Genomic DNA, 13,095 nt, shown 5'->3' on the forward strand with positions numbered 1-13,095 from the left:
GGTTACTCTTCATGCTTTTTTTTTTTAAAAATTTTCGCCATGTTTCAATCTCAATCTAAATGACCCTCCATATGAAAGAAATTTTAAAAGAAGTGTAAAAAAAAAAAAGAGAGGGTGCGGAATCACGTGATCGTGAACGACAATTATTCACCAGCATATAAAGTAGTTAACCATGAATGTAGCAACTACTACTACATGTACATATGGAAGAAGTACAGATACATCTCTGATAACCCTCAGTAATGACATCACGCTGCCTCGGGTTGCTCTGATATTATACTATCGCGCTTTCTCAAGAACAACCTCTTTCCCTTCTGACGTCAATGGCAGTCTAACCCTCGTACTGGCGCAAATATACATCTGTATCTTGACTTCATTCAGCAGCCACCCGACATAAATATCCGCCCATAGTGAACCATAGCTATTAGCCATGATGTCCGAACACCAGGGCCCCAGAACAGCCCCATTCTATGACATCCCATCCCGTCAAATCGTCAGCGTTGAGCACCCGGCTATTATCCAGAACGTCGATAAAGCCATCAACACACTGCAGGGTAACATGGGAATCTCCAAGGTACGGGATACGATACACTTACCTCTCCACATCATGCTGATTATTTCCACCATAACCCGGAACTCCCCAATCTGAAGCTAACAAATCCCAGATCCTGAACCCCCCAAAGGCTGATACACCAGCTGACCTCTATCTTCGACCAGAGGATGCAATGTCAAGACCCGTCCAATCAACCAGCTCGCCGTCCAACAACGTCCTGTTGAAGGTGACTGTGCCTAAACAGACCGGCCGTAGGCGTAAGCGGGGATCGAATGAGCCGTTCACGGGTGTCCCTATCTCGACGCTTAATCCTGAGCTTCAGCCGCGGCGCAGCGCAGAGGAACTTCTGCGGACGTTGCGCGATAACGTGGGCAGATACCAGGTTGAGGCGGTGGGTACTGTGAACCGGACGCATGTTTTTCGGGGTTTGTTTTATCTTGATCTCTTCTGTCTTACGGGAGATGCTAATTGGGGAGGGTGGTTTTGATAGGAATGCCGGATTTCGTATTCTCGACGTCTGCTAGTTCCTTCACTAATCGGTTTCGGGATCAGATTTTGTCGTTTGATTGTTCGTTATATTCAAGGCCGTTGGTTTAACTAGGTGGAAGACTAACAGTGTTGCAGATGAGAAGATGAAGGAATTCGACCTGGATATGACCAAAGGCGCTACATCAAACGTGGATATCATTCCGCCACCATCCTTCAGTCAGGGAGATATCCCATTTACCTATGCGTATGTCCTCATCTCATCAAGAAGTATAAGCCCATTTCATTCTAACACCATGCAATAGATATCGCCAAAACCAAGCAGTCCGCCAATCCGTCGACTCTTCCGGCAACGTCACAATCGTCAACACGCAACAATCAGCGAAAGTGCTAACCCATCTCGTCGCCTACGACGTGGCAGAGGTACCATCCAAACCCCAAGAAGGCCGTCCACCCCTGGAGACCCAAGACAAGATCCTCCAGGAAACAGTAGGCATCGTGAAAGAACTCTTCAGCCAACGACCAGCCTGGACCCGCCGCGGTCTGCGCAACAACCTCCAAACCGCCGAACAGCGCTACGCCCTAAAGCACGCAATCCCCTATGTAGGCTACATCATGCGGTCCGGACCCTGGCGCGACGCAATCATCAAATTTGGCCACGACCCGCGAACATCCCCTGACTACCGCCTCTACCAAACGGTCATGTTCCGAATCCTGCCCCGGGAAGCGGACACGGCGCGCGACGGCTACGGCGGCCGTCGCCACGCTGTGCCTCGTCTCAACGAAGCAGCAGCCCCAGACCCAAATGCAGATCTAAAATCAGATACCCACCTCTTCAAGGGCGAACTCCCGCTGCCCCTAGACGGCCGCATGTGGATGTTCTGCGACATCACCGACCCCCTTCTCAGGAGCATCGTGTTCCCGCCGCCGGAGGCCCAGCCGCCCAATTTCCTCCGCGAGACATGCGACATCGTCAGCGACGGCTGGTACGGGAGCGGCACGCTCGCCAAACTGAAGCTGGTCATGCGCCACAAGATTCTCGCGCTCGTCGCAGACCAGGTCCCCGATGACAGCGATTTTGATCGCATCTTGCAATTCCCGGATCACGCGACGCCGGACACTGTCAACACCGCGTTTTCGCTAGATGCTAGTGTTGCTTCCAACAAAGATTTGACGATGGCGACGGAGATCAGGGCTATGATTAAGGGGACGCCGTCGTGGAGAGAGTTGACGAATCAGGGGCAGGAGCAGGAGTCTAAACGTGGGAAGGGTGTTACCGGCCGGCGAGTGCAGTGGCGGGATGCGCCGGGCGAGGATGAAAGTGAAGGCGAAGAGGAAGCTATTGAGAAGCAAGAGATCTTGGAAGCAGCTGTGGACGACGTTATGGATGCCGCTATGATTGCCGAAAATGGTGACGAGAATGACGATCAAGGAGGAGACGAGGGTGACGACATAGAGGAATCGAGACCTAAGCGTAAGCCAGGAAAACGGCAGTGATGCTTGTCTGCTATATTTACGCTGTCTTTATTTTTATGTAAAATAAGACAGTGACTTGTTTGACCAAAATAATTATTCATACTAATCCAATTGTTTACGTGGATGTATGTACATCATAAGACATCAAAAGACGTGACACATTCTCGCTCGTGAGCACAGGCGTAGCAGCGTTCAGTGAAATGAGTGGCAGAAAGCCAGGAAAATCCAATGAAACAAGCATTTTAATATTAGTCCGGATAGTTTATGAAGGAACAATAGAAAATGTACTCTTCGGTCAGTAGCCATTCGAGTAGGGACAAAGGAGATCTGGAACAAGTCACAGTCGAGGAGTCATCAAGACCAGAGATAATGATATAGAAATAAAAAAAAAATGAAAGTAATCCAAAAGGGTATCGAATATAATCAAGTGCTATAACTCCAACTCCGATTTTGACTGTACGCCATACCAAAAAGAATGATGATGAAATGATGTTCACGAAGTCGATTCCGTAGATTCCTCCGCAGCGCTCTCACTTTCCCACACCTCAATCTCTGCCTCAGATGATTCGAGTTTCGTTTCCGCAACCTGCTGCTCGGGAACGGTCGCTTCAATCAGTGATGAGATGGAAGATACACTGGAGAGTTTGCTGCGGCTATGTGGGCTGGACTGAGGTAAGGGGGGAAGAGGACTCTTCTTCGATGAAGTCGGCTCGTTTTCCTCGTCATCATAAACGATAGTGTAAGAGAAAGCGTGGCAGTCATCGCCATAGTAATCGGCGGCATTCAAGTCGCCGAGAGGAGCTCGAGATTCTTCCATCATAACTGACTTGCGGGCAGCGGCGGGCGATTCCTGTTGGCGAGAGCGCGGAAGGTCGATTCCCAGTTCGACAGGGGGGATGTTCTCCTTTCCTCGGCCGCTCGTCTCCACCTTGCCTTCGTCATCACTGATATCTAACACACAGGTGGAGTGCTGCATTAGGTTGGTCATCTCTTCCTGTTCCGAATCCACGTAGATGTCGAAGGACCAAGAAGCGGGAGCCTTGGGGACAGTTTGACTCGTTGGTTTGCCGCTTGCCAGTGCGGCTGCCAGGGAGAATGGACGATGGACACTTTTTTTGCTTACAGACTCGGGACGGCTCTTCATAATGGTCGAACGGCGAGCAAAAGGCTTGCAGGGTTTGGCCTGTGGGGAACGTCCAGCCGGTTTGAGGGTGGGAGCGGACTTAGGGGTAGACAAGGAGACCTTAGAGGGCGTGGCCGGGACGCGAGGAGCCACATTCGGCTTTATGGTTGTCAATGTGATCCGCGAAGTCTTCATAGGCTTTATGGCGTTCTTGACTGGTTCATTCTCGTCATCCTCATCGGAGATACGCTTGCGCTTAGTTGAGGATTTGAAGGTTGTTGGATCAATGTTCTCGGTGTCCACCTCCGACAGGGGTTGTCTCTTGCCGGACAAGATTGCGCCTAATAACGGAGTCAGCTTGTATTCGGGTTAACCGACGCTTCGAGAGAATCATACCATTTTGTGGATTTTTCAAGTTCATCTTTGATTTGAGCAAGGAACGCGCGCGCGGTGTATCCAAGCTTGCAAAGGGCTGCCGCATAGTCGAGGGGGTCATTGTGAGGGCGGCCATATTACCTGATGGGACTTTAAAGGGCGAATGAAACAAACCGCAATGTAGAGCAATTGGGTTGAAGAAATAGATATCAACCAGGCAGCAATAGAGGACTGCGGTCGAGTGGAGATGTAATGCCTGCGCGCGGTTGTGGATTTGTTTTGGTCGCGTCCAGAAAGTGGGGGTGATGATGAGCGGTCTAGTGGGAGAGTAGTGTCGTGATCAACAAATCACGACGGACAAAAAGGAAAAGAAATTAGTGGTTCAATACAACGTTGGAACCAATCTCGACAGAGCCACGGATGTGAGTTATACAATATCTAGGGAGGATGAGGTCAAAAGTCGGACAGGACCACGGGCCTCTGGAGTAGTCGTGTCGACCGACCGGATCTTTCTTTTCAACACAAACAACACGTTCAGTATGTATATTACACAGCAACAATACTAAGGATGATACACAACGAGGGGACGTGGATGGGATGGAAGAAAAGAACATCCAAAGGGTGGCAATCGAGTGAGATATAAAGCTTATGGAGGTAAGGGCAAGGAGAGGGTGGAGAGGAATGTCTAAAAATGGAGGGCAGGGAATCGGAATGAGAATGGCAATTGAAGAGCGCGAAACATGCAGGTGTGTAGTTTCAGCGAAGATAAAGCTGGAAGAGGAATGATTATTGAATCATCATCATTTCCTCCAGAAGTATGTGTAGGAAGGGAGGGGCGAAACGCGTGGAAGACGTGTCGTCGTCTATTTGATACCTCGATTTGGCAAGCCTGGGGCTGCAAGGCGCGTACGGATTGGCTCACGAGGTCCAATTCAACTCCCTTCCCCTCACTTCAACCTGCTCTACTTAGTACTTCTCTTATTACTAGTAGTACTCAGTATGTATTCCCATATCTAGGTACTCCCAAAAAAAAAAATAGCGCGTCTCCTGGTCGAGTACGCGATTCTTACATAATAGCCATTCAAGGTTAGATAGTTATCCATACATTTCAAGATCTTCTTAGGCGAATGACGAGTATACACCGTTTATTCTATTTATACTTTTCTTTTCCTCGTACTACGGTGTCATTGACTCCGAATTGCTAGAGTTAGGGCCACAGTAGTTGTACATGCTGTCGGAGTGGCTAGATCTTCAGCGGTTTCCATATCGATCTGCTTAGCTACGTGACACGACTAAGGTAATTTTCATTTTCCCCACCTGATGCCAAATGCGCCGAGGTACAGTATGTACATATCTACACTTTCTGTGTAATACTTACTATGAGCTTCCGATAGAGAAGAATTAATTATGCCGTGGACTATCACTACTAGTAGTAATGTATTGTAGGCAATACATGAACCCTCTATCTGTGCAAAGCCTAATTAATCACCCTTGAGCAAGCCTTGACGCTCTATAGCAGTGTGATGGCCAAGGCCAGTCAATTAGTGGAGAAATAGCACCTAAACCATTGGGAGACCATTCACCTACTCCATTTGTAGCAGTAAAGCTACGTTTCCCGGTTTGGCCATGTTATGTACACGTACCTACATGAGGTTTAACTTCGATAGGTTGCATCCTGCAGCTTCCGGTTTGTAGGTAGTGATATCCATGATGATCAAAAGTATGTATGTAGGTACAGAGAGTATACTCGAAGTAGATATCTATCCTATCTATCTTAAGAAATCAGATTGAAATTTACAAGTCTGACCTGTAATTAGAAATTTCTTATCTACTTGGCCTTAAAGTACGTACCCTACATACATACATACATACCTACAGATACGTATAAAGTACATCATGATTCCATCCCTACAACGCGACCCCTTCACGACCCTTGAACCCAAAAAAAAAAGCTAGATTCAGGCTCATGCAAGTCTTCAGTCTCCCAGCATTGAACACGTATCCTATCCCTGTTTCACGAGCAACACCACCCCTTCCTTACCACGGCGGCTACACGGAAACCATGTTATACAGAGTCCGAACATAGGGAGCAAAGTAACTTTAATTAAGTTATCCGTAGCGCCTTTTCTATAAGTAGAAATGAAGATCGGCCGGCTCTAATGGCAATTTAAATTTCTCTTAGAATTCTTCACGGCTTCTTCTCAGCCTATGTTTCACTGTCGCTGAAAGTACTTGAAACACGGCGGAGGTTCGTGCTTACCATGATGATGATGGTGGGTTTGACAGATTCTAGATTGTGAAACGCATGCAACTTACATGTCGAGGTTCGTTCATGGTGCATGAAGTCAGGGTTATGGTCGGGTATCGCGGAATGAAATGCCGGGCCTTCTGTCATGCTGGGGGGTTACTCCGTGCTCATTCCATCAGTGCTCAAGTTCCGTCTTTTTAAGACATATTTGACGCCGTGGTTGTCACCGAGGCGATTTGCTTTTTATTTTACTATTTAATTCCCGATGGTGTTCCATTCCAACCCTTTTTTTTCTAATGCATGCCAGCTCTCCCAATACCTGTGGAGAGTCGCACCGTCTAAATGTGTCTATCATAAGCTCCTTGGACATTCTGCAGTAATATACATTTCTTCGCCAATCCGATTTCGGTCATAATTAAATCTCATCTTCCCATGGAATGCTGTCCATAGCGCCTTGTCGCTCCACGCAGCGGGCTGAGGCCCGTGTCGCCAGTCTCGTGACGTCATCCATGACCTTCTGATACCGAATGGGTTTCTCCTCACTCGTTATATCCTGCCCGGCCTTGCCGTCCACACGTCGCTGCTCGCGCCACCGTGCCACCTCCACTGCGTATGCGCCGACAAAGGTATCACCTGCTGCAGTGGTATCAAGCACCCGGCTGACCGGAGCGGCGGGAATCTGACCGGTAAAGCGGTTGACTCCATCCGCAGGCCCGGATGTCCTGGCATCAGTGGCACTGTACCAAACACCCTTGGAACCCAACGTGATCAGAACGTACGTCACGCCCAACTGGTGGAAATACCGAGCCACCTTGTCCTTATCGCTCTGCCCCTCCGCGTCCGGAACCACTTTGAGCAGCTGCTCCGCCGACGGAGTTATCAGTGCGGCCTCCGTTTCGTTCATGATAAAGTGGTCGACCGCAGCGTACAAGTCCTCCGGCAATCCTCCCGGTGGAGCAGGTGCAGGGTTAAACATGACATCAGGGCCGGCCTCAATACCGCGCTTACCCTCAGCCCGGTTCCTGGCCTTCCACGCCCCAATGTCTCGGAGTATCCCAATCACGCTCTCAACGGGGATCTCCCCTTGCATGACAATCACATCCGGCACCGGCGCTGCCATCGCCATTCCCAGCACGGGCGGCTCCGGCTGCATCCCTTGATAATTCGCTCCAGGAGAGAACAAAATGCGATTTTCTCCGCCAGCTGATGAATCCACAATGATCACCGCCACTCCCGTATATGCATCCTTGACGATCTTGACCCGCGACGTATCGACACCGGATTTCTCGAGGGTGGGCTTTAGTAAGGCATCAAAGTGGCCGTCCAGTCCGCCGACAGCGCCAACCATCTCCACTTTCACGGAGCCCTTGCTTGGGGATGTAGGTGAGCCTGACTGCGTGCGAGACAGCCGTCCGCAGGCAACGGCCTGGTTCGCGCCCTTGCCTCCGGCGCTAATAAAATATGATGAGGAGGTGATCGTCTCGCCGGGCTCAGGGAAACGAGATGTCACGGACACCATGTCGGCGTTGAGAGAGCCGACGACACGAATGGTCGGGGCCATATTGGCAGGATCGGACGGTTCGTAATGTCGCGGTACAGGACGGTTGTAATAGCGGGGTGCGGGGAATTGTACGATAAGGAGTCGTTCCCAGCAAGCACTTGCGTTTCGCTTGCTCCTCAGTAGTTGCTATTAGTTCCGGAAGTTTTAGTAGATGTAAGGTATGTCTTATTGATTTAGAAGTTGTATTGTAGAGTGCGAGTGGTGTAAGGAAAGAGTTGACGTCGGTTGGAACCGCGGGGTTCGGTTGGGGGGAAGTCTTCCGATTTCAACCATTCACTGCCTGGATCGCAATGATTTTTAGTTATGAACAAACGATTTTTCAGATTTCTACACTATATATGTAGATGATGAGAATATAGGTAAAATGAATATAACAGGAATGATAAATTCTCCTCGTTCTCTATGCATCTCACAATACACTCTCAGCTCTGGGAATACAAAACGACGGGCAACCCGCTCGATATACTAGATAGGCTAATATATATATGCCTGTCTATAAGACCATGCGCTATACAGCTCTAGGCGTGCTACTTTCTCAGTTGAAGTAAATCAAGTAGCAAGGCAAACCATCCATACTAGCATTCACCTCCATATCGATGTATAACCAATGAACGCTGATTTCTTCTGCCTTGAGGTTAGAGTTACCTGTAGTTGGACTTACCCTCATCTTGGACTTGCCCTTAGGCCAGATTGGATACAATTGACCCCCGTACAAAGAACGAAGATGATCAAGTTTCCAGATCTGGAATGTCTTCCCATGATTCCCATATCTATACACTCCATGAGCGACCAAAGCTAGTTGAATCCACATCGAGCCATGGCCCAAACTTTGTCAGTCTCATTATCACCGTGCCGAGGGTCTCCGCTCCACTTGTCTGCCATTGGTATGTCCTTATTGCCTTAACTTCTACATCAAATTATACGCTAATTCAACAATAGTCGTACTTGCGGTAGATCCGGCGGTGGTCAGCCTTCAGCCCTCAACCCGTATTTATCCAACCCACTAAATCTCTAAACCAAGGCTCCTCCATAAACTACGTCCTCCCCGAAGCAGATGTCACATTCAAAGACCCCCATTCCAGTCTAAAAGCATACGAGGATACAAACACAGTCAGCGGAAACCGCATCCAGGTATCATCATCTCTTCGTGACATTCTGTCCGTCCCCATTTTACCTCCTGCGCTAATATATGTCCACGCCGTAGCGCAAATTCTGCTCGAACTGCGGTAGGTTGGTTTACCTTCTCTTGGTCCTCTCTATGCTAATCCTGGATAAGATGGCTGAAATAATCATATAGTCCTGTCCTTACAGGGGGTCCCAGCCTTATTGTGAAGGCTTCTTTGTTCGATGTCATCTCTCGGCTTGATATAGAGGTATTTACGGATCAGAGGCAGGAGTGGGAGGGGCCTGCTGAGGGGGCGAAGCAGGCTTATTGATTTGTAAAGGCGGAGCAGGTGTTTGGTAAAGACATAGTGAGCGTTTGGTGCTGAGAGTAGAGCTGGATTGGGTATGTTCTAGATGGCTACATCCAAGATCACACTTCTAAGGCAGGGTTATCAAGGAGTGGTGCCGAGAATATGAGATCTTTTGCTTCTACCCCTTCTCAGGAAATATTCTGTCTATATGTCTGTTATTATATAAGAAAGCAAAATACTCAACTCTTTCCAATCCCCAGGTACAAAGTAAATATCACGATGTGACAATCGACATCCCACAAATACAAGTCCTATGTCCTGATCCAGATACCATGGAACAGGCAAGTAGGACTTACCAGACATCCCACCTGACAAGCGATTATAATGTCCCGCACAATGACTCTTCTACGAACCATAGTCGTGAAATAACTCTCTTCCTACACATAACCACCGCCCAAGAAGCCCCCACAACCCGCCTCCAGCACCACATCTTCCGGGCCGACGCCTCGGGGTCCAACAAACTCCTCCGGCGCAGCAGCAGCCTACAAGACGCCCGCCAGCGGCGACAAGTGGCTGGACGGGGGATACGCAATCTCAGACCTGTGCGATGGGAAATGGGTCGAGTTGCCGGAGCTATTTGCTATCGGGGCTGTGTTGAGAATTGCGCTGAGTCGGATCGGGAAGAGGGTTGTTGGTTGTGGGGAGGAGCATGTTGTTAGTGTGATTTCTGGTTCGATGGTGGCGAAGGGTTTGTTGTGGGCGTATGCTGTCGGTGTGGGGAATGGGAGGACGGGGGGAGTGTTTGGGGGGATTGTGGAGGATGTGTGTGGGCTGTCGGAGGAGGTTGGCGGGATGGGGGGTTGTGATTAGGGCGTGTTGGGTTCCAGCGCATTGTAAGGTGCTGATTACTGGGCATAAGATGGTGGACGTGCTTTATAGGGCGGCGGTGAGACATGTGAGGTTGTTTGAGAGGTTGGGGACGAGGCATAGTAGGGTTGGGACTGTGGAGTTGGGCGGATTTGGGGTTTTCTTTGAGGACGGCTCCCTCCTCTGTTGGAGTTATTTTGAGAGGGGTGTTTCTTTGAAAGGGAAGGGGGGAGGTTGGCTTTTGCTATACTACGGTTACTGTTGCTTGGTGCTGAGACTAGATGGCGATGGAGATCTTGATTTGTTACTCGAAATTCTTCGATCTTCTGAACCGGTGGTGATTTCGTGTATAATTAAATGTAAAGCAACGCCGTACACCGTCAGCCCGCTGTGCCCGAGGTCCAGTTTCTATAAAGACATGATATCAGGTAATGCATGCTCCCCCAAAGTTAAACCATTAGCGTCCCATAGCCCATACACACTCCATGCGAGCATCAGTCATCAAGCGAACAAAGCTGAAAGAAAACTATACACCGTGGCGGTACACCTGGGATCCGCCGGAGCGGATGCGGACAGTGTCTCTCCGCTGTAGGACCATCAAGGCCCGGTTTAGGGCTTGTTCAGTGTAACCCCGGCCGTCAACGAACTCACGGCGCAGGGTGGCAAGACTGGTGCTCCAGCCGATGGGAAGTCTGCGCTTCAGCTCGTCTTCGATTTTGCTGACTTCTTCCATCATCTCCTTACTACCTTGACCCTCGCCCTGAGTGATTGCGTCCATGGTCGAGGCCAAGAAGAGGCGGATGGCCTCGTCGACGTGTGCTTCTGTAGCAATTGGCGACAGGCTAAGTTTGGCTAGAGACTCAGTGATACGCACGATGGCCTCCAGTTGACGGACTGTGATAGGGATGGAAGAACGCGCGTTGGCGTCGAGCTCTGCGCGGTGAACTTGCTTTCTGATCGAAACGAAGTGAGACGAGAGCTTCTCTGCAGCTTCAGGGGATAGACGCGGGGCGCAACGGCTGTGAGAAGTATATTAGTAAAGCGTGGATAATATGGGGGAGTTAGAAGGCCAGGAACTTACGTGCGGCAATAGCTAATATAACGCTTCATCTGGTCCACCGAGATCTCAGCCTCTACCTGTTCTTCAACACCTCGACCACCCATGTGAACGCCCATGACGTGTCGTGCAATGTTCTCGTCACGGCTGCGTTCGTGATCGTCTCTGACAATGAAGATCATATCGAAACGAGACAGAATGGTGGTTTGGAAATCTATGTTCTCGCCGGGAGTTTTCAGGTCATCGTAGCGGCCGAAGATAGGGTTTGCAGCGGCCAAAACGGATGTCCTGGAGTTAAGAATGGTGGTGATGCCGGCTTTGGCAATCGAAATAGTCTGCTGCTCCATAGCTTCATGGATGGCGACTCGGTCTTCGTCTCTCATCTTGTCGAATTCATCAATACACACCACACCCCCATCCGCAAGGACCATTGCACCTCCTTCCAGGTAAAACTCGCGTGTCGCGTGGTCTCGCTGTACCGAAGCTGTCAGACCAGCTGCAGACGAGCCTTTACCGGATGTGTAGATGGCGATGGGCGACACCTTCTCCGTGAATTTAAGCAGCTGAGACTTAGCCGTACCGGGGTCACCAAGAAGCAGCACGTTGATATCTCCACGCAATTTCATACCATCGGGAAGAATCTTCTTCGAACCGCCCATGAGCAGGCAGACAATAGCCTTCTTGATATCGAGGTTGCCGTAAATAGAGGGAGCAATGCTTCTGGCCAGAGCATCGTATAGATCAGGCCGACGGCTCAGCTCCAGAAATTCCTGCTCTTCTTCTTCTGAGAAAATGGCATTGCCCTTGATAGTGTGATCGAGGTCGGTGCTGATGCCTACTGCCCGCATATAAGGGTTACGAATTGCGGGGGCACCGTCCTTCTTGGCGCCTTTAGACTGGTAGATAGAGAAGATGCCCATGACTGTGCAGCGGGAACCGGGTACAACCCGGTTAGCGAGATACCGGTCTGCAGAGACGAGAACGTGCCTGGGAAGTTCACCCACGGGCACTTGGTCGGGGGCTTCCTGGAGCTTGAGAACTTGCTGATCAACAAATTGACACTTCTCGTGATGAACAACGTAAGGATCGAGAGGGCACTGCTCGCCAGGGGCATCACCAGGTTGCTGCTGGCGGCCACACCTCCTGGGAAGTGATAGGCCCGTGAACCCGCCTTCGACTCGAATGTTTTCACTATGATCGCAGTTCTTGCAACGGATGTGAACGACTGTTGCCTTCGATGAGATTGTAGATGCGCCAATCACAATACCAGGGATGCGGACAAGGTGAGAGATATTTGTTGCGTTAAGGTCACGAATGGAGATATGTGCTGCAGATGAGTGAAGTAGGAGCTGATGGGATGGGAGCTCGACATCTCTCTGAGAGGGGTAGACGATTCTCTGTGTGCATTGCTGGAGAGCATTTTCAAACTGAAATAGCACTGGTGGTTAGTGCCAATTTTCTTCGTGCTCTCTAGTCGTGTCACTCACAAGGGGGATGATATCCGCTGGTTCGGTGGTGAGCTTGTAGGCCAGCTCCTCATTATAAGACACTAAGTGCGCGATATCAATATCGCAGTAATACTGCTTCACGAGCACATTTTGCCGAAGCTGGTCTCTGCAAAACTGAATTAGTTTTACTGCCGTATTGTCAATTGTCGTTGCGACATACCGATAAATAAACGCATTATCCAACTGAAATTCTAAAACGAAGTCTCGTAACTTTTGCTGGATCTGTGTCCGGGACTCTTCTGCACCATTTGTGCTAGGAGCGAGAACGCTCAGAGAATAAGGTGAACGCCTGTCCATTATGGAGACAGTAATTGAGGGAGGGGTGGGTTGAGAGGGAGCGAGGGGAATGTGTGGATATGTTATTGACTATCACCATCACCGCCCAAAGAAATTGCAAGAGGACACGAACGATGCGCGTCGCGTGTA

The 13,095-nt window shown here is 49.7% G+C and overlaps 5 protein-coding genes across 5 annotated transcripts; 2 read left to right on the forward strand and 3 right to left on the reverse strand.

Moving 5' to 3' along the window:
• The first annotated feature begins 201 nt into the window (after positions 1-201).
• BDW43DRAFT_273020 (transcription factor TFIIIC subunit TFC1) lies at positions 202-2,589 on the forward strand. Its single transcript, XM_032041581.1, has 5 exons — positions 202-574; positions 666-978; positions 1,044-1,121; positions 1,178-1,286; positions 1,345-2,589. The coding sequence occupies exons 1-5, from the start codon at positions 560-562 to the stop codon at positions 2,534-2,536; spliced, it is 1,707 nt and encodes a 568-aa protein (XP_031901648.1). The 5' UTR covers positions 202-559; the 3' UTR covers positions 2,537-2,589.
• A 323-nt stretch (positions 2,590-2,912) lies between these two features.
• Positions 2,913-4,423, reverse strand: BDW43DRAFT_54471 (uncharacterized protein). Its single transcript, XM_032050226.1, has 2 exons — positions 4,035-4,423; positions 2,913-3,979 (listed from the first exon to the last, which is right to left on the reverse strand). The coding sequence occupies exons 1-2, from the start codon at positions 4,147-4,149 to the stop codon at positions 3,009-3,011; spliced, it is 1,086 nt and encodes a 361-aa protein (XP_031901649.1). The 5' UTR covers positions 4,150-4,423; the 3' UTR covers positions 2,913-3,008.
• Positions 4,424-6,547: 2,124 nt separating this feature from the next.
• BDW43DRAFT_273024 (ribokinase) lies at positions 6,548-8,186 on the reverse strand. Its single transcript, XM_032041582.1, has one exon. The coding sequence runs from the start codon at positions 7,820-7,822 to the stop codon at positions 6,677-6,679; it is 1,146 nt and encodes a 381-aa protein (XP_031901650.1). The 5' UTR covers positions 7,823-8,186; the 3' UTR covers positions 6,548-6,676.
• A 217-nt stretch (positions 8,187-8,403) lies between these two features.
• Positions 8,404-9,404, forward strand: BDW43DRAFT_273025 (GFA family protein). The gene is made up of 5 exons (XM_032041583.1): positions 8,404-8,706; positions 8,762-8,787; positions 8,844-8,953; positions 9,027-9,052; positions 9,120-9,404. Exons 1-5 carry the CDS (start codon positions 8,570-8,572, stop codon positions 9,256-9,258), a joined length of 438 nt encoding a protein of 145 aa, XP_031901651.1. The 5' UTR covers positions 8,404-8,569; the 3' UTR covers positions 9,259-9,404.
• Positions 9,405-10,469: 1,065 nt separating this feature from the next.
• BDW43DRAFT_273030 (MCM DNA helicase complex subunit MCM5) lies at positions 10,470-13,090 on the reverse strand. Its single transcript, XM_032041584.1, has 4 exons — positions 12,830-13,090; positions 12,649-12,775; positions 11,186-12,588; positions 10,470-11,123 (listed from the first exon to the last, which is right to left on the reverse strand). Exons 1-4 carry the CDS (start codon positions 12,964-12,966, stop codon positions 10,631-10,633), a joined length of 2,160 nt encoding a protein of 719 aa, XP_031901652.1. The 5' UTR covers positions 12,967-13,090; the 3' UTR covers positions 10,470-10,630.
• Between the last annotated feature and the right edge of the window lie 5 nt (positions 13,091-13,095).

The sequence above is a fragment of the Aspergillus alliaceus genome (genome assembly GCF_009176365.1).
Source record: "Aspergillus alliaceus strain CBS 536.65 unplaced genomic scaffold BDW43scaffold_15, whole genome shotgun sequence".
Classification (NCBI taxonomy): Eukaryota; Fungi; Ascomycota; class Eurotiomycetes; order Eurotiales; family Aspergillaceae; genus Aspergillus; species Aspergillus alliaceus.